At 37.6% G+C, this 26162-nt stretch overlaps 1 protein-coding gene and 1 long non-coding RNA gene across 3 annotated transcripts in view; one reads left to right on the top strand and one right to left on the bottom strand.

Moving 5' to 3' along the window:
• Nucleotides 1-26162, top strand: part of LOC150019821 (uncharacterized) — a 121173-nt gene that overhangs the window by 68319 nt on the left and 26692 nt on the right. Inside the window, exon 2 of the long non-coding RNA XR_016509087.1 lies at nucleotides 23793-23888. This is a non-coding gene — a long non-coding RNA (uncharacterized LOC150019821). The remainder of the gene's footprint in view (nucleotides 1-23792; nucleotides 23889-26162) is intronic.
• Nucleotides 59-24728, bottom strand: LOC150019822 (protein O-glucosyltransferase 3). Of its 2 annotated transcripts, none has more exons than XM_090266694.1 (8): nucleotides 24508-24728; nucleotides 11614-11811; nucleotides 10844-11130; nucleotides 8379-8595; nucleotides 6838-7034; nucleotides 5327-5521; nucleotides 3909-4013; nucleotides 59-2550 (listed from the first exon to the last, which is right to left on the bottom strand). In XM_090266694.1, the coding sequence occupies exons 1-8, from the start codon at nucleotides 24710-24712 to the stop codon at nucleotides 2425-2427; spliced, it is 1530 nt and encodes a 509-aa protein (XP_090122820.1). In that variant the 5' UTR covers nucleotides 24713-24728; the 3' UTR covers nucleotides 59-2424. The 2 variants fall into 2 exon arrangements, with proteins under 2 accessions (XP_090122820.1, XP_090122822.1); XM_090266696.1 differs by lacking the exon at nucleotides 24508-24728 and adding an exon at nucleotides 24252-24446.

The raw sequence follows: 26162 nt of genomic DNA, 5'->3' as shown, positions 1-26162 counted from the left end.
TAAAAAGGAAAGAATGTTTTAGTAATTCCGTTTTTACTAAATTATATTCACATCAACAAATCAGAAGGCCATTTAAACTAACTGTTTTTAAAGGCTATGACTGAGTTGGTACAATGGAGGATTATCTAAATGAAGGGTGCTCCCTCCCAATGGAATTTCGTGAAGTGCTCCACTTAATTTCTTAGCACAGCCTTTTTGTTCCACACCCAGAGGCTGCCTGGTTTATCTTGACTCACTTTAAACTGCTTGGCTGCAGGTTATATAAACTTTAAAATTTTAAGATGCTTCTAAAAATATACCATCAGGAAGGACCCAGGGTTGGAGGGCAGGGGGGTATGCAGGAGGGCAAACTTTCCATATCTTGGCTTTGATGAGACCCAGACTCCACATACAATATACAGGTATCCCCCTGTATAACATGGTACTTCTATAACACTCTTTCGCTCTAACATGGTTAGAAAATTGGGGAAAACTCCTGTGTAACACAAAATTAGGGGAATCCCCGTACAATACTGAACGTGATAAAAGCTTTTAAGAGCAAAAGATAATTCATTTAAAATTTTTCATTCGAGCGCATACGTTGTATCAGTTTACTCTAAAAAGAGAAAAGAAAGGCCTAGACTTGGCCGAACAGTTAGTCATAATTCTTAAATGAAGATCCTTGCACTGAAAGGAGCACAAAGATTAAGAGAGAACTTCAAAAGTGCTTAGCACCATATAATGAATTTATAAAGATCTCTCAGCTAAAAGCAAGCAATCTAAAATAACAGATTTCTTTTTGCAAAAAGTAGAACATAGAAATCAAGATAATGTTGAAGAAAGTTCAGAGGATGAGGATATCTTGTCAAAAAGAAAACGCATTCGGTTAATCAAGCTTAGTGATGAAGAAGAAAACATTACTTAATTCATATTAATATGTAATACTTTTGATGAAAATTTCTTTAATAAAGATATTTTCTTAATTATAAAAATATAATAATGTTTTTTTAATATTTGGAACCTAACTCCCTTTTTTGTACTAGTTCTTTGTTTTGTATAACACAGATTCGCGTAACACAGCATTTGTTAGGAACCTAACAACCGTGTTATATGGGGGTTACCCGTATATAGGACACTGATTCATTAAGGTCTGGTCTCAGAACAGCTTGCCCTTTATTTTATACCTGTGCACTTGTGCATTTGAAAAACTTGGGTATTGGTTTTCCTTGGATACTTGGCTTTGAATACATTGTTCCTAAATGTGATTTTGCTCTTATCTAGTTAAGAAAACTCTTATTGATCCTCAAAAATGAACAGATATGACTACTCTAAAGTGGCTACATTGTTTTACAGATCAAGTAAATATTTTAATTAGGGGAGTAAACATTGTAAGATTGGGAGTGTGTACAGTTATTGTTCTTCAGATAACTGAATCTTGATTTGGTGGTATTACAAGGAGTGTGCAATGAACTTCTGGGCTATAAATCTTATTATGGACCTCATCCTAAAAGGCAGAGGAAATTTCCAAATTTTTATCTTAGCCATGCAACCCAGTGAAACAGAGTAGGGGCGCAGTGAGGAGTGGATAACTGCCTTTGTCAGCTTATTAGTGAATCCCAAAATACCAGGTTTCTTGCAGCTTGTTGCAGAGGTTTTCAAGTATCATTTTAAAAGATTAAAGAGAATTACAGATCCCCACCTGACTACAGTTACCTTTATCTATTCAATATATAGATAATGAATAGTTCTTATAGGGTGCTCTCATCTATTTTAATAACTGTGTTGTCCTTGACAAGAGTGCAACCCAGATAGATTGGAAATTACTAGCTTAAGGAACAACTGCTCCTTACTTTTGTCTTGGGTGTTGGTAAAACTTAGCTAAAAAAGAGATAAGTGAGTTTTAAAAAATATTCCCTCCATAGAATCCAAGCTACCATTAATAACAGAGTCATCCTCCTCTTCTTTATTTTTATCAGACCTTCCAAAAAGAGGCTTGCTATTACTGAATGTCAAAAGCAGCTTGTAGGAGGAGAAATGGTACAATAAGAGGGAAAGAAAATTATTGCACAAATATTTTTCTTCATAACTGGAGGGGGAAGAGGAAAAGTGAACACGGGATAAAAATGAACTAATAAATATAATGTGTATGGTTTCCTGGAGAGCAATTTATATATTGGCAAGCCTCTCTACTATGATCTCCAAGTTTTCTTTTTAGAGAAACTGTGATACTCATAATAGCAGTTTTTACTAAAAAAAAATTAATATCTGAAAATATTTGGTAATACTTGCTCTAAATTCTTCTATCCACCCATTACATAAAGCCACCAAGATAACTAATTCTTTGGGTGAAGTTTTCCAAGCTGTGTTCTTCACAGTTTAGATTCTATCTGAATGCTTTCATCGAAGACGTAGCCAGCATGCACAGGAGTGTAAATCCAGTCTGACTTAAAGCTCTTCTCTTAAAGGTCTTTTCCTGTGGCACTGGCAGATGGATGTGCTATCATCTGGGTGAGAAACAAGTTCCATTCCATCACGTATTTCGGGTTTGCTGGACTGGCGCTCAGCATATTTCTGAAATGTGTTTTGAAGGCACAAAAAGATTAGTCCACACTTCATTCCACTGATTCCTTCCCACTCATGCTGTGATTTCTAGTTGCTGCATACCAAAGGTCTGGTTTGGACTGGTTATCCCAGTCCTAAAGTTACATTTTAACTTTAATTATTATAGTTACTAGTGTAATATTTCATAATCTAACAAGGAACCCTGATCCATAATTTTATGTATTGGTAGGAAGCCTCTACAAAAAGGATGTTAAGCCATGTGTCTTTGAAACTACAGTACTGCTTAGCATTTATTCTACTTGTTAATGAATAATTAACTTTTTGGAATATTCAAATCAGATGATAAACATCTCAAAAGTAAATCTGGTGGTCTCATACCCCACTTCCTTTAGGCTTGTAATCATACACATTTTGTAAATGGTGACAGGCCTGTAAAATGTTCCTCTACTTTGGCTACTGACCAATATTCCTATAAATTGGGTATTTCAGTTCAGTGGTTTCAAGTACATTTAGCTGTAGTCTCCTGGTTCAGGGCCAAACCCAGCAAAACACTGATGTGAGTACATGAGCCTTATTAATATTGCAGGGAGGGAAACTCCTACTAGCCCAGCAGAGGGAACAGAACTCATTTAAGGGAAAGGTTGCTTCTAGTAAATAGTATAATTTAGCATTTAAATTTTTCTATGAGAGGTTAGTATCCACAAGCATCTGGGGAAATTTACATTTTTTTCCCACAGAAAAATAAGTTTCAGTTAAAAACAAGAGCGTATTTTATTATTTATTTTCTTCCTGGTTAGATTTTAATGAGTAAAAGACAAGGGAGTTACTCAAAGAACCAATCTTTGGATTCCCAATAAACATTTGTATGATATTTCATTATTTAGCCTTAAGGTGTTAGAACTATTATAAATATTTTTCATTTGTTTGTTTTATGTAGCAAGCTAAATATTTGCTTTCCATTCTGTACTGTGATAGCAGAAGAATTTTAAGTAGTAGGGAGAACAAAGAGGTGGACATTTTGAATGGAAAGAGTTGTTAATGACCTATAGTCTAACCCTCTAGTTTTCCAGAAGAGGAATTCCAGAAGACATTTAATGAAAGACAGCATTGATGAAATAGGACAAAATAGGAAGAGCTGTTCATCTATTTTTGTAAGGCTCCAAGTATTGTTTTTGTAATACTGAATAAAGATAAAAATACGTTGGCTACAAAGGGACTTAGCGCTACACCTACTTTCCATAGGCTGGTGCCTCAGCTTAACCAGAGTTCCACAGGCTGACTCTCTGAAGCCCTCAGAAGCAAGCCACTCTGGCTATGCATGTGGTTTGAGGACAAGCAACCCAGCAGGACGGATACCCTGCACTGACCTGCAGTACTCTGTAATAATAGCAATAAAGCCTGTGCGGCTGCAGCAAATCCCTAGCAGTTAACTGCCCTTCTTTTGCAATCTTCTTGGCTTCTTCATCATTTTCCTGAAAGGTTTAAAAAGAAACAGTGAATGAGAATTACTCCTGTGACCCATAGACAAAGCTAAAGGTGAGTGTGAGATAGGAGAGATGCAGGGTTGAATATGAACAGCATGGGAGAGATGGGACACCATGAAAGTAGAACTTAAGAACAAGGTTATGGAAAAGGTCAAAGTAGCCTCCTAGACATCTCTGTTACATGGAAATGCTCATGCATGTTTGTACCCTATTCCATAGGTTCAGTAACAGCGCCCCCCTCCGCCTGGCCCACAAAGTGCAACAACACACATGCAGCCTCTGTTGTGACTCTCTTGGTACTTTCCTAGATACCCAGGAAATTTGGGGCTAATCATCTGTTCCCCCATTTTAGCCTTCTCTGTTTGATATTAAAATGCAAGCTAGAATAGAAGGAATCAATTTTAATTGTTATAACATCTCTTAAAAGCTCTATTTAAATATGCAATCAGAGCCCCAAAGTTGTTACAAATATTACCGCTGAAAGACTATATTGTTGCAATAAAAATTCAGTCATTAGTACCCACGGTCTGTTCCTTCAGTTCCAGGAATAGTCAGCATTCCTAATTATATGTTGGTGTGTATATATATATATATATATATATATATATATATATATATATATAGCTAATATTCTACCATGCTGCCCATAGGAAAAGCTACTTGCAAAAGATTCTGGCTCTTTATAAAGGGTCACAAAAATTATTCTGCCTCAGGCACCCAGTTATTCCTTAACCAAATATTGCTTCTTAGAAACTTAGAAACAGGATAAAGTCTTATAATTGAAGGGTAAATTTTTATAGTTTCATAATAAAACACAATAGCTTTTTAATGCTTTCCCTTTGAACCAAAGAATTCTTATTTTACAGGAAACTTGTGATTCTTGGGATGTTGTGTATCATGCATTCATTATGACCTTGTGTCTTTTCCTAACTGGAGAAAAGAAAAGTACTGTACTGACTTAGTGCATAAAGCACTTGAACACTGGTCTTTTCAATCTGTAACTTGCATTTGGAGTGTTTCTGCTCTGTGTGTGTATATGCTTGAATAGTGATTCCTTTAGAAAAATCTATGTTCTACATAATACTGGCTTCAAATCTTCTAAAAATCCTCAAAAATGTTGATAGAGGTTATACAAAATGATACTGACATTGGTTCTTTAGGTATTTCAAGGGAATAAAAATTTCAGAAAACATTTCTTTTAACTAAATTGTATCAAATTAAATTGTGTTATGATGGAATTCATGTAATTAATACTGATGAATTTGTTATTGCCTAAAGAAACTAAAATTCAGAAAGCCTACCTTGGCCCATTTAACTTTCTCTAGTAAATCAACAAGATTTCTTTTAATTGGTACATAATGTTTCCAAGGTTTTAGTGCCATATAAAAATGTTCATAATATGGTGAGTCCTGCTTCAGAACCAGACTGTCACCAAGCATGAGATACGGGTATCTGTAAGCAGCCACGGTCCCATCCACATTCACTTGATACTTGTACTAAAATATTAAAACAAACATAAACAAAAATTTTAACAGTCATTTGCTTTACTTCTGGCTCTCATCAACACTGTCATATGAAGTATAAAGGAATTAATTTCCACTTTCTAATTTCATTGTTTAAGAGTTTTATATTTCATTTTGTAATTCACATTTTCTCTTTATATAAAACCATAAGCAGCCATTAACAGGTCAATTTTAAGAAATACAATGCATTTAAAGATAAGATGACAAATAATTTTAGAAAATAGGAATACCTATTTCAACTATGTCTATGTAATGAAGAATTCAGATTTCTGTAACAAGGTAGGAAAACTATTTTCAAAGGTCTTATATTTATTAAACAGGATATTTATAATAATTTAAAATTTTACTTATACATTATCTTTTTTTTTTGTTCCTTTTACCCACATAAATATGAAAAAGGAAAGCAGTAACTCAAAGTTCAGTTTCAGAGTTGGGGAGGCAGAAACCTGCAGAAGTTTAAGGACTAGTGTGATACTGGTTACACTAGTATGTTCTGTTTACCTATTTGTTGGATTAATAAACTTTGATTTACATTTCAGAATCACTTTTCATGGCCACTAAATCTCATTCAATTATAGTAATGTGGAGCAGGTATTAGCATCCCTCCACTTTTTTTTAACGAATGAGAAAATTAGCATTCAGAGAAATTTATAAACCTCTATTCTGAGTCCAAATCCCTTGTTCTTTTCATTATATCACACTGAGATGAACAGGATATACTCAGAAATTTAGTAATCAAATTTTTCTTAAATAATTGAGACCAAGTAGTTGGCCAGCCAGTCAGGTTTTGTCACATGGTTCACATCTCTGTCTCCTTTGAACCTCATGACAATGCTGGAGGAGTGAGGCAGGCAGCACGTATGTGTGGAGGTCAGAGGCAGTGGTGAGAGATGAAGGTTCCACACTTAGTGGCAGAGGCAGGACTTAACCTCAATTCTGGCTCCTATTTTACTTAGATGGAATTTATACTTATTCAATTTACAAAAGGCATTTGAGATCATTTTATGTAAAAGACATTAAATACCCAGTTTATTCAAATGCAAAAAGAGAAAAAGAAATGCACCCAAACTCCAGGTTAATCCATGTACCATATTTTGAGTATTAAATATAGTTCTGGAATATTTGGGAGACAAAATTAACAACAACAACAAAAGGAAACCACAGTGAGTTTTGCAGTTCCCATGCCTGATAACCAAGTGTGCCAGCCCACCAGGCAAAGAGATTGGCCCAAGCCTAGCTATTTATGAAGTTACCACTTCATACCAACCCAGGATGACTTAAATGCGTACCTTAAAGAAATCAAAGAAACCTATTAATTTAGCTTTTCCAAACTCCTTTTCTTTCTCTTGGAAAAAGAAATACCCTGTAATTCCTGCATCCAGTAGCTGTGGATTTTCTTTGGACAGCTGCACCAACTGAAGCCTCTCCTCTCGGCTGTCTCTACCTCTGAAGAAAGCTTTCTCTGTTTTATTAATCCAGGAAGGCCCTAGAAGTTGGAGACCATAACAAAAAATGGTTATGGGTTTGAAACTTTTATATGATAAGTATAACCATCTTTAGTCTAGCCGTGTCATTCAAGATGTTAAAGCTTTTAAATGCTACTTCCAAAAATTATGGGATTAAAATGCCCTAATTTCATTCATTTGTCTATTGGGAGAGTTCACACAAATGTTGAAGTTTCTGTTGTACACCATTAGAAAATATCCGAAATAATATTAGATCAAGTTCAAAACAAAAACTCAATGACTTGGCCTATTCACCAACGCATTAGCTTCTTCCATCTTTTGTGCTTCATAATAAAAAATGAGCTAGGCTTTTGTTCTTAGACAGGGTGACCAGAACAGACTATATAACTAAGTAACATCTCCACATCTTTAATCCTGTATGATGCTCAGAATTTTGAGCATATCACTCAAATATGTTGTTAAATGCAAATATATATATATATACACACATGCAGACGATAATTTATATTCTCTCTTTCCTGGTAGGGAAATATTCTGGAAGAGTTAGTTTAAATCTGTTATCTATTAGTCTATAGAGAGCTCATTAGTTAATACCTGTCAGCATTCTAAGGACTAAATCACAAAACATAGAAATTGGAAGAAATCATATTCTTTATTTACTATGCTAGCACACTTATTAGAAATTCATTATTATCAAATAAAAAGTAGATCAGTTTTCATTTCATGTTATCTTTTGACTGTTTACAAGGAGTCCACCAAACCATAAAAAACAGAAAGAGGCTATAAAGAGAAGGCAGGATTTTTTCTACTCAGGGTGTTCAGTTTAATAAAAAGGTATGTTGTGCCATAAACCAAAGGCCATCAAACAAGGAGAAAGGAATTCAGATTTTAAAGAATCAAGAGAGTCAAGAAAAGGGAAAGGGGACAATTTCTTACAAAGTGTTGGAGGTAGTGATATCCAAATTATACTGCTATTACATTCTCTTGGATATGCATATAATTTCATACTATTCAAAATTTTCTCCCACTTCATCTAGCAATATGAAGGCACTGGAGTCAGAATTAAGTCAACTGACAATTTTACTAAATATATGTTCAAATCATATTTGCAAGTAACCAACTCAAAAGAGACTCAGTTGATAGATTTGGACATTACTACCCCAACTCACGTATCTTTACTTTTTGTAGTAGAAGGATCCTAAACAAGCCTCTTTAGAGTTTAGGGTGCTGTTTCTTTTCCTTGGTTAGAAAATAAGAAAAATGGTTATTTATATATATACAATACATATACTCTCCCTGACTAAACATCCCCTTCACAGTTTTTTACCTCTAAGCTTTTTCCTAGATAATGAACTTGAATTTACCTGTATTTCCCTGAATAGAGAGGAGATCATTTGTAACACCCCTCATTGCTTCAAGTGTGGAGTGGGTGATGTCATATGTTGGAAGGATAATATCTCGTGAATCCTGAGAGCCACACCATGAAATGATAGGTAAAGGACCAGGGGTTTCATTGACTTTTCGATGTTCCAAGGGCCAATCTCCAAGATTAATATAAAATTCTAAATCTGGGAGAAGAACCTAAATAAACAAAAATACAAACATTGATACTGAGAAAACCTCAGTCTTTGGTACTAAATGCTTTCATTCTTTGGCTTTCTGAAATATTTCAGATAAAAATGAACACTTGAAAATAGCACAAAAGAGAGAAGAATGTCTCTTAGTCATCAGCATCAGAAAGCCAAGGACAAGGATGATAGATGGTCAACTCACTTAGCCAGGGGTCAGCTAAACATTTTAAATGCTTTAGTATTACAAAAGTTGAGATTGTGTAGATGGGTATAAACAAGTGGCTTCCTTTCTGGCAGCTGAGTGAATATCTACAAAGTTAGACTCAAGCTCTTGTTTTCCTTCTCTGGCAAGCCTCTCTATCACAGCTGCCTTTGATTCTGGAATCTGCGACTCCTTTTCCACCTCCATGGTCAATTCCAGCATGGACCTTTGTCATCTCTTGCTTAGACTGTTGTAATAGCTTACTTATTACTATGTGTTCTGATGCTAGACTCTCCTCACTCTAATCTGCTCTCCACATTGCTGCTCAGATTTCTAAAACCCAAGTTAATGTTACTACCAGGCTTAACAGAACCCTAAGCCTTTAGGACAATGTCTAAACTCTGGCTGGAATTCAAGGCCCTACTATCTTGCTCCAGCTTAGCTTTAACCCTCAGCTTCCATCTGTTTATGTGCCAGTAACCTTCAGGCTACTCTTTGGAAACACTGTCCACTTTAATATGTAATTCTCTCCAGTTGGAGTGTTCTTCTCCTGCTTATTCACTTAGCACTCTCCTTTCTCATCCTAAACTCACATCTAATTTTACCTCCTGTATGAATCACCCACCCAGGCACTTTAACCTGGGTTCCGACTTTTCTCTCAGGCTTATCATGGTATGGCACAATTATTTGTTTGCATCCACATTCCACTCTCACTTCCAAATAACAAAAAACAAGTCCTACTAGAGTGAGGGGCTCTAAGACCAAAGTTGAGTCTCATTTATCTTAGATTTCTTCCCAGTCACTGGGTAGAGAACCTGGAGCAAAAGGGAAGGGCAAGGAATATGACCATTCACAATATTGCTTTCCTAACATCATTTATAAGCTCATTACTAAGTTACACATCAATAGTTCTGATTATAGACCAGGGTTTCTCAAACTCAGCACTACTGACATTTTGTTGTGGGTAATTCTTTGCTGTGGGGGGCTGTCCTGTGCATTGCAGAATGTCTAGCAGCCTCCCTGGCCTCTCCCCACTAGATGCTAGTAGCAACCCCCCAGTGATGACAACCAAAAATGTCTCTAGACATTGTCAAATGTTCTCTGACGGACAAAATTACCCCTAGTTAAAAACAACATGAATACAAGATACAGGAATACAGGACAGGGTGGACTGGTGGCAGCCCAGGAAGAAAACACCACCTTTAGGATCACGTGCCTATAATATGTTCATATTGTGGGCTGGAGGGGCGGGGAAGGCCACTGCTATTTAAAATCATAAATGATTTCAGGCACACATTCAGTATACTTGGAAATTTGTACAGCTTCTATCAGGAAAGCTGGCTTTTAATTTAGAAAACTACCTTGATGGTCTTTCTGGGTGAGAAATGTAAAAATTGCCCATCTTCACCCCTAACTCTGCATGGTCAGGAAGAAAGAACAAAGGCCACTTTGAATTACTCTGCTTGACTTTTGCAAATGGGAAAGAAGGGCTGAATAGAGGAATTGGGGAGGGGGTGACAGAGAGTCTGATTAATACAGAGATATCTAATTTTAAATGTTAGGGATTTTATTTATTGATTAATTGATTTGACTATATACTCGTACAAAATAACTTTTCTCTGCACTCCAACCTTCAACCTTCCATACACAGTATCTTTTAGAAGTACTTACAGTAAAACAAGAAGGATGTGTTCAAAAATCAAGTAATTTTTAGGTGACAAGAAGAAAACAGTTGCAGAAAGTAAAATCTGAATTAGCAGGAATAGAAAACCTTTGGAAGGGACCTTGAGGCTGTAAATGTCAGGAAGGTCACAGAAACCTTGGGAGTGCCCAGTGCTCTATTTATTTGGGATAAAGGCTAAAGCCATTTAATATAATATTAAAGGAAGGGAGACCCATGAAAGTGGAGAACTTATAAACACTTAGGAGGTAAGCATCTTATATGCACATTTCCAAGCCTGGAATCCATTTCCATCCATTGCTGTTATTCTCCTAAGCATTTACAGCTAAAAATGAAATTACATTGTTTATAAAATCAATAAATTGGTTCTCATACCTTTCTTGACAGTGATAGCAAAATCTCGTCTGAGAACATTTTGAAGTCTGTGTATTTCCCTAAAGGTCTCCGGTAGATTTGGTTATTGAGAATCGTGTAATGAACAATGGCACCCCTCTCTTCCCCAAACCTTTTAGGAACTTCATTTAGCATCTGCTGGAGATTAATGCTGGGGAAAGAAGCAAAATCTTTTGCAATCTGTGGTTCTTTGGCTGGACAAGAAAGAGTTTTCTGCCAGCCCTCAGGATCCTCTTCTGGACATTCACAGTACTCATGGTATACTGGCCCTAGGGATGGCAAAAAACATACAATGCCACACTTTATTAACCAGCACAAGGCAGAGAGCTGTTTCTGCCCCTGATGTGAACATGTGCTTCTATTTTCTGTCTCACTTTCACCCCCACTAGACAACCTAGTACAACACATGCTCTCTCCCAATATAACCTATTCTTGGTAAATTAGCTGATAAATTTATTTCTAGTGAGTTATCAATGGTGGATGAACATAATGGAATTTACCTTATGCAAAGAATGAAGAGTATGTAAATGGGGACTATATAATGGCTAAATATACAAGATTTTTACTTATCATTTAAATCTCTAAATTACATAGTTTCCTTTCCCTTAACATTTCAAGTTCAATTGAGCTTCAGGAGATACATGTGCCATGTTTACTTTTGTTATATATGACTTCAATGTCATCATAAGCCAATATGAAAGGCATGGGATCTACACATGAGGCTGGCTCTGGATTATGTAATGATCACTTACCTTTCAAAACATAGGGAGACTGGGCCACATGTTCATCACCATAAAGGACCTCTATCTTCAGCCCTTCATTGACAGTTTCATACATCCTATACCTCATCAAAAATGTTCCATCATTCCTATCCAAAGGTTTAGGGACATGAATCCGGACTACCTCTTTAGGTGAAAGAGATTTGATTACTACTTTGAATTGTGTTTGACCTGAAAAAAAATACATATAAATAACTCTACTACTTTACAGTTACTTTGTTGTAACAACTAGTGGATAGCTCTATACAGAAATTACTTATTTTTCTAGTATCAATGGTAAACAAAATCATTTTAGTTTTGAAGACCCTTGAGGCCAGAAAATATTCTGGTTTATGTCTTCAAATCAAGGACCTGACTCAACATTGATTCATTAGTCATTCAATAAAGATTTATTGAACGAACAAATTTAATTCACAAAAAAGACAAGGAAGGCATTAACTTTTTGCTTATTTGATATTTTTTCTTTTGGGTAGGTTAAAAGCCCAGGGAGTTAAAAATCTGTGAATCTTAGAATAACAGAGCTCTAAGGCAATGCAACTTTCTCCTTGTAAGACATATACAAGCTTTCTCTGTAAACCATTTTAATATCAAATAGCCCTCATTTCTGAAAAAAAAATTTCCTTAGCTAACTCAAATTTCAAGCTCTGCGTCTAAGCCCATTTTCTTTAGAGAGAGGTTATAGCTAGTTACCACACCATGCACAAATGCACATACATGTGCACACACACAGTTACACACCTTTGTAATACTAGAGTTTACTTCTCTAAGCTTGTTTCTTCAGACTGAACTAAAACTCTGAGTTTTATGCCCTAGGGTAAATAAAACCTAGTTAGAAACTTACCCTCCTCTTTTGGCAGGATACAGCTGACTTATTTTAAGCTTTGGAACAATACCATTGTGAGTCATATTACCCATGTATGAATGTTAAGAACTTTTCCTCAGAGAACGCAAAGGATATATGTGTACTCTGTGCAGATCTGATACCTAGGAGTTTTAAGAATAAATATTAGGGACTTCCAGCCAAGATGGAGGCCTAGACAGACATGCTGCATCTCCCTCCACAACTAAGAAAGAATACAACTACCTCTAAACTAGAGACAACCAGAAGTACCAGAAAATAGAGCTGCATGGAAGTCCAACAATAAAAGATATAAAGAAAAAATACTGATCAAGACAGGTAGGAGCGGCGGAGCCAGGGCAGAGAGGATGTGGTGTGGTGGCGGTAGCAGCAGCGGCAGCAGTGGTGGTGGCAGCAGGCCACCAGAAAGCTCAAACATTTTTAAAAAGTCGAGAGGGACACCTGAGGAGTGTTCCCAGCACCACACTAGATCGCATAGCTCATGATTTCAGCACTGGGAAAAATCAAGCCTTATTGCTTCTGACTGTGCAAGCTAGTGCGGATTGGGGCGGAGGCAGAAACTGCCAGTCTCTCAGCAGAGTGCACTTGTTTAAAGGGCCACCACAGTCCTAGAATGTCTGCAGACCCACCCACTCTGGGAATGACAACCAGGGCAACAGCTAGAGAGCCACCAGTCCCATATGGAAGGGGGAGAAGTGCCTGGAAAAGGGGCGAGTGCTGAGCAAGTGGCATGTTACCTCCCCCACACACAGTGCCACAATGTTGTAAAACGGGTCACCCTGTACGGACAATTACCTAAGGCTTCACTCCTTAAATGTAACAGATGCGACAGCTCTACCTAAGACACAGAGGCAAACAAACACAGGAGCCTGTCAAGATGAGGAGACAGAGAAGTATGGCCCAAAAGAGGGAACAAATCAAGGTTCCAGTGGGAGAACTGAGCAATGAGGAGATAGCCAACCTAACATATGCAGGGTTCAAAACACTGTTGATAAAGGTGCTCAGAGGTTGCTAGATATGGTTAAGTATGGCAGATGCATAAGGGAAGAAGTGACGGCTATGCTAAATGAAACGAAGGAAAAACCACACAAAACCAATGGTGAAGGGAAAGAAACTGGAGTTCAAATCAATGATTTGGAATATAAAGAAGAAAAAACATTCAACTACCAGTACAGAATGATGAAACAAAAATTGAAAAAAATGAGGAAAGACTTAAGAACCTCTGGGACAACCTGAAACATGCCAACACCCGAATCATAGGGATGGCAGAAGGAGAAGAGGAAGAGCAAGAACTCAAAAGCTTATGTGAAAAAACAATGAAGGAAAACTTCCCAAATTTGGCGAAGGAAACAGACATACAAGTCCAGGGAGCACAGAGAGTCCCAAAGAAGCTAGACCCAAAGAGGATCACACCAAGACACATCATAATTAAAATGCCAAGGGTTAAAGATAAAGAGAGAATACTAAAAGCAGCAAGAGAAAAGCAGTGAGTTACCTACAAAGGGTTGCCTATGAGACTATCAGCTGATTTTTCAAAAGAAACTTTGCAGGCAAGAAGTGACTGACAAGCAGTATTCAATGTGACAAAAAGCAAGGACCTACAACCAAGACTACTCTATTCAGCAAAGCTATCATTTAGAATGGAAGGGCAGATAAAGTGCTTCCCAGACCAGGTAAAGCTAAAAGAGTTCATCATCACTAAGCCATTATTAGATGAAATGTTAAAGGGACTTATTTAAGAAAAAGAAGATCAAAACTATGAACACTAAAATGACAACAAACTCACAGCTATCAACAACTGAATCTAAAAATAAAAAACAAAATCCAACTAAGCAAACCAGAATAGAAACAGAATCATAGGTATGGGGATCATTTGGAGGGTTATCAGCTGGGATGGGGAAGTGGGAGAAATGGGAATATAGTTCAGGACTAAGAAGCATAATTGGTTGGTACAAAATAGACAGGGGAAAGTTAAGAATAATACAGGAAGTGCTGAAGCCAAAAAACTTATATGCACAACCCATGGACATGAACTAAGATGGGTGGGATTGCTAGAGGGAAGAAGGGTACTTGGCAGAAGGGAACAAAGGGAAAATAAATTGGGACAACTGTAGCAACATAATCAAATAAATATACTTAAAAAAAAGAATAAAGATTAGTTAATTTCCTAGCCACAATTAATCTTTTTTTTTAAAGTGGTGAATCCTCTAAAATCCACAGCCTAACAAACAATAAGTTTTGACCATAGTACTCTTACTCTTTCATCTCATATTCCTCATATTATGAAATTAAGCATATTTAATACAGGGGTGGGAAAAAGCATGTTTATAGTTGTTTGTAATATATAATACAATAATGGATAAATAATAATACAAAAATAAACTCTGTGTTTCATATACTCACAACTGTAAATAAACTTTTGCCCACTGCTGCATATATTTTTGAAATTACTGAAAAAGTTCTTATCTCCTATTTTTAGTTCTTAAGTGTAGTGAATAAAATTTCTACTTTTTTTTGGTGTTTACGGGTTTCATTTTTTTCTCATAGGTCATGAGAAATGTTTCCTAAGTCTTGTCAATTTAGTAACAAAAATGTAGTATCTGACATCTTGCTATTAAATAATTAAGTACCAAACACATGGAGTTTTGGATATTTGAAATATATGTGACAAATTTTTAAAAGAAATCTGCTAAAATAAATGACCTATAATAGAAAAATATGGGGGGTTGGTTGTAAAAGAAAGATAATAAAATAATGTGAAATTATTTAAAATGTTGGCCAAGTAACTGAAATGCTTAATGAAACACATAAGTTATTGATTTATGTTATCTCCCACTTGGTTTCAGAGGGCAATGGGATGTAGCAGAGTAAGAAACAGAAAAGCAGAGTCTAGGGACTAGATAGTCATTTCTATTATTCCTTCTCAGACTAGAAACAGTACAAAAAAGTTTTCTTGCCCCCTGATCAGATAGTTCAGCTCTCCATAAATTTATAATTTTAATAAAACAAATATAAGACAAGCATGATAATGACTGATTATTTTTGGAATGAACTGGATTTTCAGGAAAAAAAATAGCTCCAAAATGCTTCATTATTATTAATTGAAAATATTAGACTAAATCTCTATGGTCTCTTCTAGTCATAATAATTTTTTGACTCTGAAGTAGCATTTAAAAGGTATATTTCAAAATATATGTATAAAAATATAACCATTGGAAATACATACTTTAAATAATTATTTTTATAGTAATCTTTCATGGCTGTGTCATTGTTGGCATGACTATAATATTAGAATTAGTGTAAAATAATAATGATCAGGACTTAAATGGAAATAAGTAATTCTAATCTCATAAAGAGAAAATAAGAACAATGCAATTGCAAATTTCTTCAAAATAAAGTAATGTGAGTTTGCATTTGCCCTGGGGGCTAATAATAATGGAACTGAACTGAAGCTCAGCTTGAGTTTTTCTACTCCACAAATTCAAAAGCTAATTGAATTAGAATGCAGTAACTATGTAGACAAGACCAGGCTGGCGGTATCAAAGTCTTATTACATCATGAGAACCAGAAATTTTGAAGACTTTTGATATGGAAAAAAATAAAAAACACTTTTTGACTTCCGGCCAAGATGGAGGCGTAGACAGACAAGCTGCATCTCCCTCCACAGCAAAGAAAGAATACAACTACCTCAAAACTAGAGACAACCATAAGTTCCAGAAAATCAAACTGCATGGAAGTCCAGCAAACAAAGATATAAAGAAGAAATACTCATCCAGACAGGTAGGAAGGGTGGAGCTGGGGTGGAGAGGATGTGGTGTGGTGGCAGCAGCAGCAGCAGCAGCAGCATGCTGGCAGAAAGCTCAGTCATATGTTTTAAAAAGTCAGGAGGGACACCTGGGGAGCATTCCCAGCTCCTCACTGGACTGCACAGCTCACAGTCCCAGCACGAGGGAAAATCAATCCTCATTGCTTCTGACTGTGCAACTCAGTGGAGGTTGGGGCAGAGGCAGAAACTGCTGGTCTCTCAGCAGAGTCTGCTTGTTTAAAGAGCCCCCATGGTCCTAGAACATCCGCAGACCCACCCACTCTGGGAACGACGGCGAGGGCAGCAGCTAGAGGGGCCCCAGTCTGGTGCGGAAGTGGGAGAGGTGCCTGGAAAAGGGGCTAGTGCTGAACAGGTGGCATTGTTCCCTCTTTGACCCCTCCCCCACATACAGCGCCACAGCGTGGTGAAACAGGTTGCCCCGTACTGACAAATCCCCAAGGCTCCGCCCCTTACAACATAACAGGAGCAACAGCTCTACCTGGGACGTGGAGGCAAACAAACACAGGGGCCTGTCAGAATGAGAAGACAGAGAAGTATGGCCCAAAAGGGGGAACAGATCAAGTTTCCAGTGGAAGAACTAAGTGACAAGGAGATAGCCAACCTAACAGATGAGGAGATAGACAACCTAACAGACACAGAATTCAAAACACTGGTGATAAAGATGCTCACAGGCTTGACAGATATGCTTGAGTATGGCAAATGCCAAATGCATGAGAAGTGAAGTCTATGCTAAGTGAAACGAAGGAAAATCCACACAAAACCAATGGTGAAGGGAAGGAAACCAGGCTTCAAATCAATGATTTGGAACATAAGGAAGAAAAAAACAGTCAACCAGTGCAGAATGAGGAAAAAAGAATTGAAAAAAATGAGGAAAACTTCCCAAATTTTGCAAAAGAGATGAACATACAGGTCCAGGAAGCATGGAGGGTCCCGGGCGAGCTGGACCCAGAGGGGCCACACCAGGATGCATCATGATTGAGATGCCAAAGGTGAAAGATAAGGAAAGAGTCCTGGGGGCAGAAAGAGAGAGGCAGAGAGTTACCTACAGGGGTGTGCCTATAGGACTATCAGCTGATTTCTCAGAGGACACTTTGCAGGCAGGAAGGGACTGGCAAGTAGTATTCAGTGCAATGAAAGGCAACCTGCAACCAGGATTACTCTATCCAGTAAAGCTATCATTTGGAATGGAAGGGCAGATGAAGTGCTTCCCAGACAAGGTGAAGCTAAAGGAGTTCATCATCACCAAGCCATTATTATATGAAATGTCAAAGGGACTTACTTAAGAAAAAGAAGATCAAAAGTATGAACACTAAAATGACAACAAACTCACAACTATCAACAACTGAATCTAAAAATAAAAAACAAAATCCAACTAAGCAAACCAGAATAGAAACAGAATCATAGGTATGGGGATCATTTGGAGGGTTGTCAGCTGGGAGAGGGGATGGGGAGAAATGAGAATATGGTGCAGGGACTAAGAAGCATAATTGGTTGGTACAAAATAGACAGGGGAAAGTTAAGAATAATATAGGAAGTGCTGAAGCCAAAGAACTTATATACACGACACATGGACACGAATTAAGGGGGTTGGGACTGCTGGAGGGAAGTGGGCAGAGGGTAGCAAAGGGGGTAAAAATTAGAACTACGGTAACAACATAATCAATAAAATATACTTAAAAAAAAATAACCTGTAAGGTAGGGCACTGGCTGGATAGCTCAGCTGGTTAGAGCATCATTGTCCTCATGCAATGGTTGCAGGTTTGATACCCCTGTCAGGGCACATACAAGAATCAACCAATGAATGCATAAATAAGTGAAACAACAAATTGATGTTTCTCTCTCTCTTTAAAGAAAAAGAATTTGTAAGGTAGATAATTGTAAGGTAGCCATTTTACAGATCAGGAAACCAATGCTCCTGTGAAGTAGTTAAGTAACTCATCCAAAATCACATACATATGAGTAGCTGAATATTAATTTTGTATCCTGCTGCTTTGCTGAATTCATTTATCAGTTCTAGTAGTTTCCTGATGGAATCTTTGGGGTTCTCTATGTACAGTATCATGTCATCTGCAAATAATTACAATTTTACTTCTTCCTTTCCAATTTGGATGCCTTTATTTCTTCTTCTTGTCTGATTGCTATATCCAGTACTTCCAGTACCATGTTGAGTAAGAGAGGTGAAAGTGAACACCTTTGTCTTTTCCTGATCTTAAGGGGAATGCTTGTAGTTTTTGTCCATTGAATATGATGCTGACATTGGGTTTGTCATATATGACCTTTATTATGTTTTAGCATATTCCCTCTAATCACACTTTGATTAGAATTTTTTATCACAAATGGGTGCTGGATTGTATCCAGAAATCAGTTACATTTTTATATGCCAATAATGAATTAACAGAAAGGAAAATTAAGAAAGTAATCCCATTTACGATTGCTACAAAAAGAATAAAATATTTAGGAATAAATTTAACCAAGGGTGTAAAAGACTAGTACTCAGAACATTATAAGACATTGAAGAAAGAAATTGAAGATACAAATAAGTGGAAGCAGATACCATGTTCATGGATAGGAAGAATTAACATCATTAAAATGTCCATACTTCCCAAAGCAATCTATAAATTCAGCGCAATTCCTATCAAGATTCCAATGACATATATCACAGAAGTAGAACAAAAATTTCAAAAATTTATATGGAACCACAAAAGGCCCCTCATAGCAACAGTGATCCTGAGAAAGAAGAACAAAGTTGGAAGAATCACACTACCTAATATCAAACAATACTATAAGGCCATAGTAATCTAAGCAGCATGGTACTAGCATAAAAGCAGACACATAGATCAATGGAACAAAGTAGAGCCCAGAAATAAAACCATACCATTATAATCAATTAATATTTGACAGGGGTTACAAGCACATAAATGGGCTAAAGATAGTTTATTCAATAAATGGTGTTGGGAAAATTGGACAGATACATTCAGGAAAATGAATCTAGACTACTTTCTTACACCACATAGAAGAATAAATTCAAATGAATCAAAGACTTAAATGTTAGATCCAAAACCATAAAAATCATAGAAGAAAACATAAGCAGCAAAATCTCGGACATTGTTTGTAGCAATATTTTATCAGATATATCTTCCCAGGCAAGGGAAACAAAAGAAAAAATAAACAAACAGGATTATATCAAACTAAAAGGTTTTTGCACAGCAAAGGAAATAATCAACAAAATAAAAAGACCACCCACAGAATGGGAACATATTCACTGATACATCTGATAAGGGGTTAAAATCCAATATTTATAAAGTACTTACAAAACTCAACACCAGAAAAACAAACAACCCAGTTAAAAAGTAGGCAAAGGACCTGAATATACACTTCTCCAAAGAGAACATACAGATGGCCAATAGACATATGAAAAGATGCTCAATGTCACTGATCATCAGAGAAATTAAAACCACAATGAGATACCATCTCACACCTGTCAGAATGGCCATCATCAATAAATCAACAAAAAAACATATGCTGGTGAGGATGTGGAGAGAGGGGAACCCTTTTGCACTGTTGGTGGGAATGCAGACTGGTGTAACCACTGTGTAAAGCGCTATGGAGAGACTTAAAAAAATTAAAAATGAATCTGCCTTTTGACTCAGCAATCCTACTTCTGGGAATATATGGAACCCAAAACACTAATTCAAAAGAACATAAGCACCCCTATGTTCCGGCAGCATTATTTGCAGTCACCAAGATATGGAAGCAGCCTACATGTCCATCAGTAGATGAGTGGATAAAACCACTATGGGACATTTACACGATGGAATACTACTTGGCTGTAAAAAGGAAGAAAATTTTGCCCTGGCTAGTGAGGCTCAGTGGATTGAGCACCAGCCTATGAACCAAAGGGTTGCTGGTTTTATTCCAAGTCAGGCCATATGACTGGGTTGCAGGCCAGGTCCCCAGTTGGGGGTGTGTGAGAGGTAACCACATATTGATGTTTCTCTCTTCTTTCTCCCTCCTTCTCTCTAAAAATAAATAAATAAAATCTTTTTTAAAAAAGAAGAAAATTTTACCCTTTGAGACAGCATAGATGGACCTAGAGAACATATGCTAAGCAAAATAAGCCAGTTAGAGAAGGATAAATACCATATGGTTTCACTCATATATGGAATCTAAAGAACAAACTGAACTAACAAGGAAAATGAGGACAGACTCGTACATGGAGAGCAGGATGACAGCTATGTGTGTGTGGGGGAGGGCAGGTTAAGAGGTGGAGGGATTGAGCAAAAAGGAAAAAAGACTCATGGATATGAATTGTGGGGTTGGGGTATAAGGGGACTTAATGGTAATGGAAAAAAAAACAATAAAGATTAAATTAAAAAAAAAAAGTAGCTGAGCCAATATTTGAAAATTAGAGCACAGCTGGAATCCTTCTCTTTCAAAGCCCATCCTGAAACTGCCTGGTCACATCGAGTAATGTTAGCTTACAAGTTTGCAGAATTCAAAGTTGGAGGAATAACCTCTGGCACTCTCCATTGAAGAGAGTTATCGTCTCCCACCCCACTGTTCAGGAAGTTTATTAAGGCTCTATGCAGCTGCAACAAAAGTGTTGACCCCACATGGCTAAGACAACAGAGTTCCAGAAGGCCAACTGGTTATGCTTTGAGGCAAAATGGAATCATCCAAAGATGTCTGGGTATCTGCTGACCATGCATGACAATTATATTAATGGTGATTTGATGAAAGGGAAAGAGCACTGAACTAGGTATTCCACAGTTGATTCTGACATTTAATAGCTGTGGGGCCATGGGCAAGACATTTTAGCTTCACTGAGCTTCAGTTTCTTGTGTGTAAAGTAAAAAGAATAATATCTGTCCTTCCTACATTACAAGACAATTTAGGAGAACAAATTAAATAAAGCAAGTTTAAAAAGAAAAGCACACAACTAGGAGGTAAGATTATTTTATGAAAATATCATTACTGATGAAGGTAGGAGAGAAATGAGTAAAAAAATGAATACAGTTGACTTTTGAACAACCTGAGTTTCAACTGCGTGTGTCCACTTATATGCAGGTTTTTTCAATTAATATGCAATTGGCCCTCCATTTTCCTGGATTTTATATCTGTAATTCAAACAGCCACAGATTGAAAACAGTACTTTTGATGCATGGTTGGGAATTCGTGGATGCAAAGGGTTAACTTGATGCATGTTATGCAATTTTATATAAGGAACTTGAGCATCTGTGAATTTGGTATGGAGGGTGTCCTGGAACCAATCCCCCTCTGATATGGATCAACACTGTAGTTAAATTTGGGGGGAGTCAAAAGTTATACGTCGATTTTCAATTGTGCCACGGTCAGCACCCGTAACCCCCATGTTGTTCAAAGGTCAAGTGTATTTGTATCTCGACATATTCCAACTACCCTCTCTACTCCTTCTTTCTTTTCTTTTTTTTTTTTTTAATAATTTATTTGTTTGTTTATTTTATTTTTAGAGAAAGGGAAAAGGAGAAAGAGAGGTAGAGAAACATCACTGTGTGGTTGCCTCTTACTTGCGCCCCCAACTGGGGACCTAACGTGCAACCCAGTAATGTGCCCTGACTGGGAATCGAACCAGCGACACTTGTCTCGCAGGCTGACGCTCAATCCACTGAGCCACAGCAGCCAGGGCTTCTTTTCTTCTACAATTATTTACTGACCATCTCTGCCAGGCAATGTACTAGGTGCTGGGAATATAAAAATATCAACAGGTTCTGTCTACATTCATAATATAAGGAAATATTCAATTTATGTGAAAGGTTAGTGAAAATAAAGAGATAGTTCTTTCCCCATCCAAGGACATAGACTCCCTACTTTCTGTCTGTGGACTCTAGTTTGAGATCCCTTGGTTTAGATCATTCAGATTCACACGTTTGCTATCTATGTTCCTGGAGATATGCAACATAATAATGATATTCAGACCCTATTAAATCAGAGTGATAACTACAGTAATAAGGGAATCTTGGTAAGTCATGTAAGAAAGATAATCCACAGCTTGGGAAAAGTTTGCCTCTTTTCCAATTAGTTCTTGGAGAAGGAAAATTTTCAGAACTTACAAATAGATGATGGTGGCAGAAGATGTAAGAAACTGGCTGGGTTTGTTTTTCAAAACTATAGGACAGCCTTTTGAATGGAAGCGAGAGATCAAGTGGCCTGAAAGGAAACAAGTAACGTCTAAGGGAATGAAAGTGAGGTTATCTATAAAGACTTGGTAAAAGTATTTTCTTTTTTCTTAAAACTTTTTTCCTTTGAAAATCTTTCTTGCGAAAAAAGAAGAATGAAAAAATTTCTTTACTCTCTTGCTATAACCACCGATGACAATAATAAGTGAAGTAAAGGTTAACTTACTGATAACAAAATTAGAATGAAACTATATAGTTTCTTTCCTGTTTATTCCATTTTAATCTAATATAATCATTATTAATCTTTTTAAGTTACTTCAAAATTTTAAAAAATTGTAAAAACCCGTAACAAATTAACCATTTTAAGTGTACAGTTCAGTAGTATTAAATATATTCACCTTTGTGTAATGAATATCTACACCTTTTCCATTTTGCAAAACTGAAATTATATACCCATTTAACAACTTCCCATTTCCCTCTTCCATCAGCCCTTTGGTAAAAGATTACTTTTAATGGCTGTTAAATATTCCATCACATGGACGTACCATACTTTATTTAGCAATTACATTTAGACTTACTGTAATAAGCAATTATAATGCTGCAAGAATATCCTTATATATAAAAATATTTGACTACACTCTGATCATATCTCAGGACAGATACCTAGCAATCCAGTTTATTAGATTAAAGGACAAAGGATTTTTTTTTTTTTTTTTTGTAAATGACATTTATAAATGAGATTTTTCTACTTGTTGAAACACTGTTTTTGTACATTAGGTTTGTAAATGTTTAAGACTGTTGCTACATTTGGACAAGTATACTTTCCAGAAACACATGACCAATTTGTGTTCCATTAGCAGAGGATGAAGATCACAGTCTGAGAGTAACTCATTGCTCCCTTAACAGCTTTGGGTATTACTACTTAAAAAAATTTGCCAGTATTTTTAGGATAAAAAATGAAATTTTATTTCAATGTATAGTTCATTAATAGTAAGATTAGCAGTACTTCGTTTTGGATCATGTAATTTTCTTTTTTCACATAGGAATTAATTTTTTTAGTTTTTCATCTTTTCTTTCTAAACCCCCACTCCATTATAACATTATAAAATTACTTTTAGAAATTAAAGAAACTATAAAGAAGAAAACACACCTCATAGTGAAAGTCTTTGAATCAGGGTTTAAGAATTTTTTCTTCTGATTCTTAGGACCCTGGAAAGGATTTCTAAAACTAAAATAAGCAGTCATAATTTTTCACTGGCAGTGGAAGAAGAGGCAGTGGGTAATTCTGATTGATTCTTTGTGGCTAAAACAGGGTGCCAGCTGGCTGGACATAAATTGGACATAAATTAGCAAATCCTGACCGGCAACAACTTGAAACCAGCAGAACAAGTTGTAAGAAGTTGCAAAGGTAAGATGTGAAGGAGAACGTGGGAGGACGACTGGGCGGAGGGAGTCAAGATATTCTACTGAGTTTCACTAACCAAGCCTTCTGTCTGCTTTCAAGAACTCAAAAGTTTCAGGAAACAAAAATCTAGGCAGGCAAAAACTGCCTCCTGTCTGCCTACAGCTCTGACGTTTCCTTTGTGTAGCTGTTAGCTGTTTAAAACCCAGGAGGCCTCAACAATGTAACCCAACACGATTCTTGTTCTTGATGACTCAGTACACGAAGGCACTCCCTGCAAGCTGGAACAGTTCAGACTGTCAGAGGCACAAAGACCACCTCCCACACGACTCACTCTGCATTCATTAACACTCTGGGTGCCAAGCGTACCTGAGGAGGGGCCCTCGCAGTTCATTCTTACGTGCATTCATACATTTTGTTGCGACTACTCATCAGCCCCTTTGTATTGGGGAGGAGCAGGGAAGAGGAGGTGGCCAGACCCGAGGAAGGGCGACACAAGCAGCCAGGGGAGGGACACCACGCAGGCTGCGGGCGGATTCCGGGAGGCGCGGTCGCGGCGGGGGTGCGTGGCGGAGGCGCAGGGAAGTGGGCAGCGGGGCAAGGTTGGTCCGCGGCTGAACGCTACCTGGGGGCGAGCGAGTGAGGTTTTGGCCCTCCGAGTTGACGGCCTGCAGGTAGAAATAGCGGACTGGCAGAACGACGCCCGCCTGCAGCCCGGGGCCCCACACCAGGCTCTGCAGCGCACTGACGGGCGCCTCGGGGGCCCCGGCGGCCACAAGCACAGCGTGCTGCAGCAACAGCAGCAGGGCCCGGCGGACGTGGCGGCCCATGGTGGCCCGGCCGCTGCGGTCCAGCTCTGCCGCAGCGAGAAGGGTTGGGCGCCGCAGGCTGGGGCGGGAGCACACCACGGGGCGGGCTTGAGCTCGGCTGTCCGCCGGCCCGCCCCACTCTCCAGGCGTCTGAGCGAGGGTGCAGGCTAGTCCATTGGTCTTGCTCTCTGCTTGGGGGTCGGCGATGGACACGCTCCCTGCTCCTGCAGCCTCATGGACCCCATGGGGAACGGCAATCGTAGGTCTGGCAAAGAGAAACCAAGGCTGAAGGTGTCACAGTTGATCGCCAAGGCCTTCATGCCTGGCCTCCACCTCCTGTTGCTTGAATTAGCTGCTTAGTGAAAACTTTTTATTTTTTAATTTATTTTTATTTTAATTATATTTTATTGATTATGCTATTACACTGGTCCCAATTTTTTCCCTTTTGACCCCTCCACCTAGCACCTCCCTATCTCTCAGGCAATCCCTACACCGTTGCTCATGTTCATGGGTCATGCATTTAAGTTCTTTGGCTACTGTATTACCTGTACATATTTTAAAAGAGGCAAACACAGTAGTGACTGCGGTGAGATGAAAGAACCAGCAGTGAAGAAATTTAGGGATATGCCTTTGAACAGGGAATTTTCACTGGCTGCTGACAGTGTTCTCTGTACTTTGGAAATCTTTTCAGGAACTCATAGTAAATCACAGTAAATTGTAGGGCTAAAGTGTGACATTACTTGGTATTAATTTCATTGCTAAATTTTATTTTATGGGGGTGTCTGCATGTTCAAAACTTTGCTCTTGCTATCATTTAAAAAATTATTTGGAACACTTTGTTTACATTCTTCCAAACTCAAACTTTAAAAAAATTTCCAGAGAAACAGCCTAAGAGTTAGCTGGTACTGGTTAATAAAATATGGCCTGATAATTATATAACACTTGTGGCAACACCCATTTTTTTTTTTTTTTGAAAACACATCAAGGAAGACACATAGTTGTATCTGAACACTCCTTTAGCAATACTGAATCTGTACCAACCTGTTTCCTTTCTCGTCTTTATCCGTATCTTATAAGCATATCTCTTCAGATCAACAAGTGCCTGACCAGATTCTTTATCATAAATCAATTTAATTTACTTAACAAACATTAATTCAATGTTTACTATGTTTTAGATATTATACTTTGACATTAAAGCTCCCGTGGTTTAGTGGACAAGAAAAGAGAGGCAATGTAAATAGTAAATAAGTACTAAAATATGGGTGTCAGGACCTGTGTGGGGCCTGGGATTTTATCCTACTTAAAATTAGTCTTTATCATTTCATGGATGCTGTCAAAAGACAACAACTCCTGGGTCAGCAATATAGAACTTTATTAGTCACTGCACAAGCAGCGACCAGGGCTTCACACTGGTTTGTATTGGATGCGCATGATCCCTGTTATGGGCTGAAATGTGTTCTTCCGTAATTCA

The sequence above is a fragment of the Furipterus horrens genome, unplaced genomic scaffold, assembly GCF_987537825.1.
Source record: "Furipterus horrens unplaced genomic scaffold, mFurHor1.1.pri manual_scaffold_2, whole genome shotgun sequence".
NCBI classification, from domain to species: domain Eukaryota; kingdom Metazoa; phylum Chordata; class Mammalia; order Chiroptera; family Furipteridae; genus Furipterus; species Furipterus horrens.
Note: the sequence above shows the minus strand (reverse complement) of the source record. Positions and strands in the feature narration are given on the sequence as shown.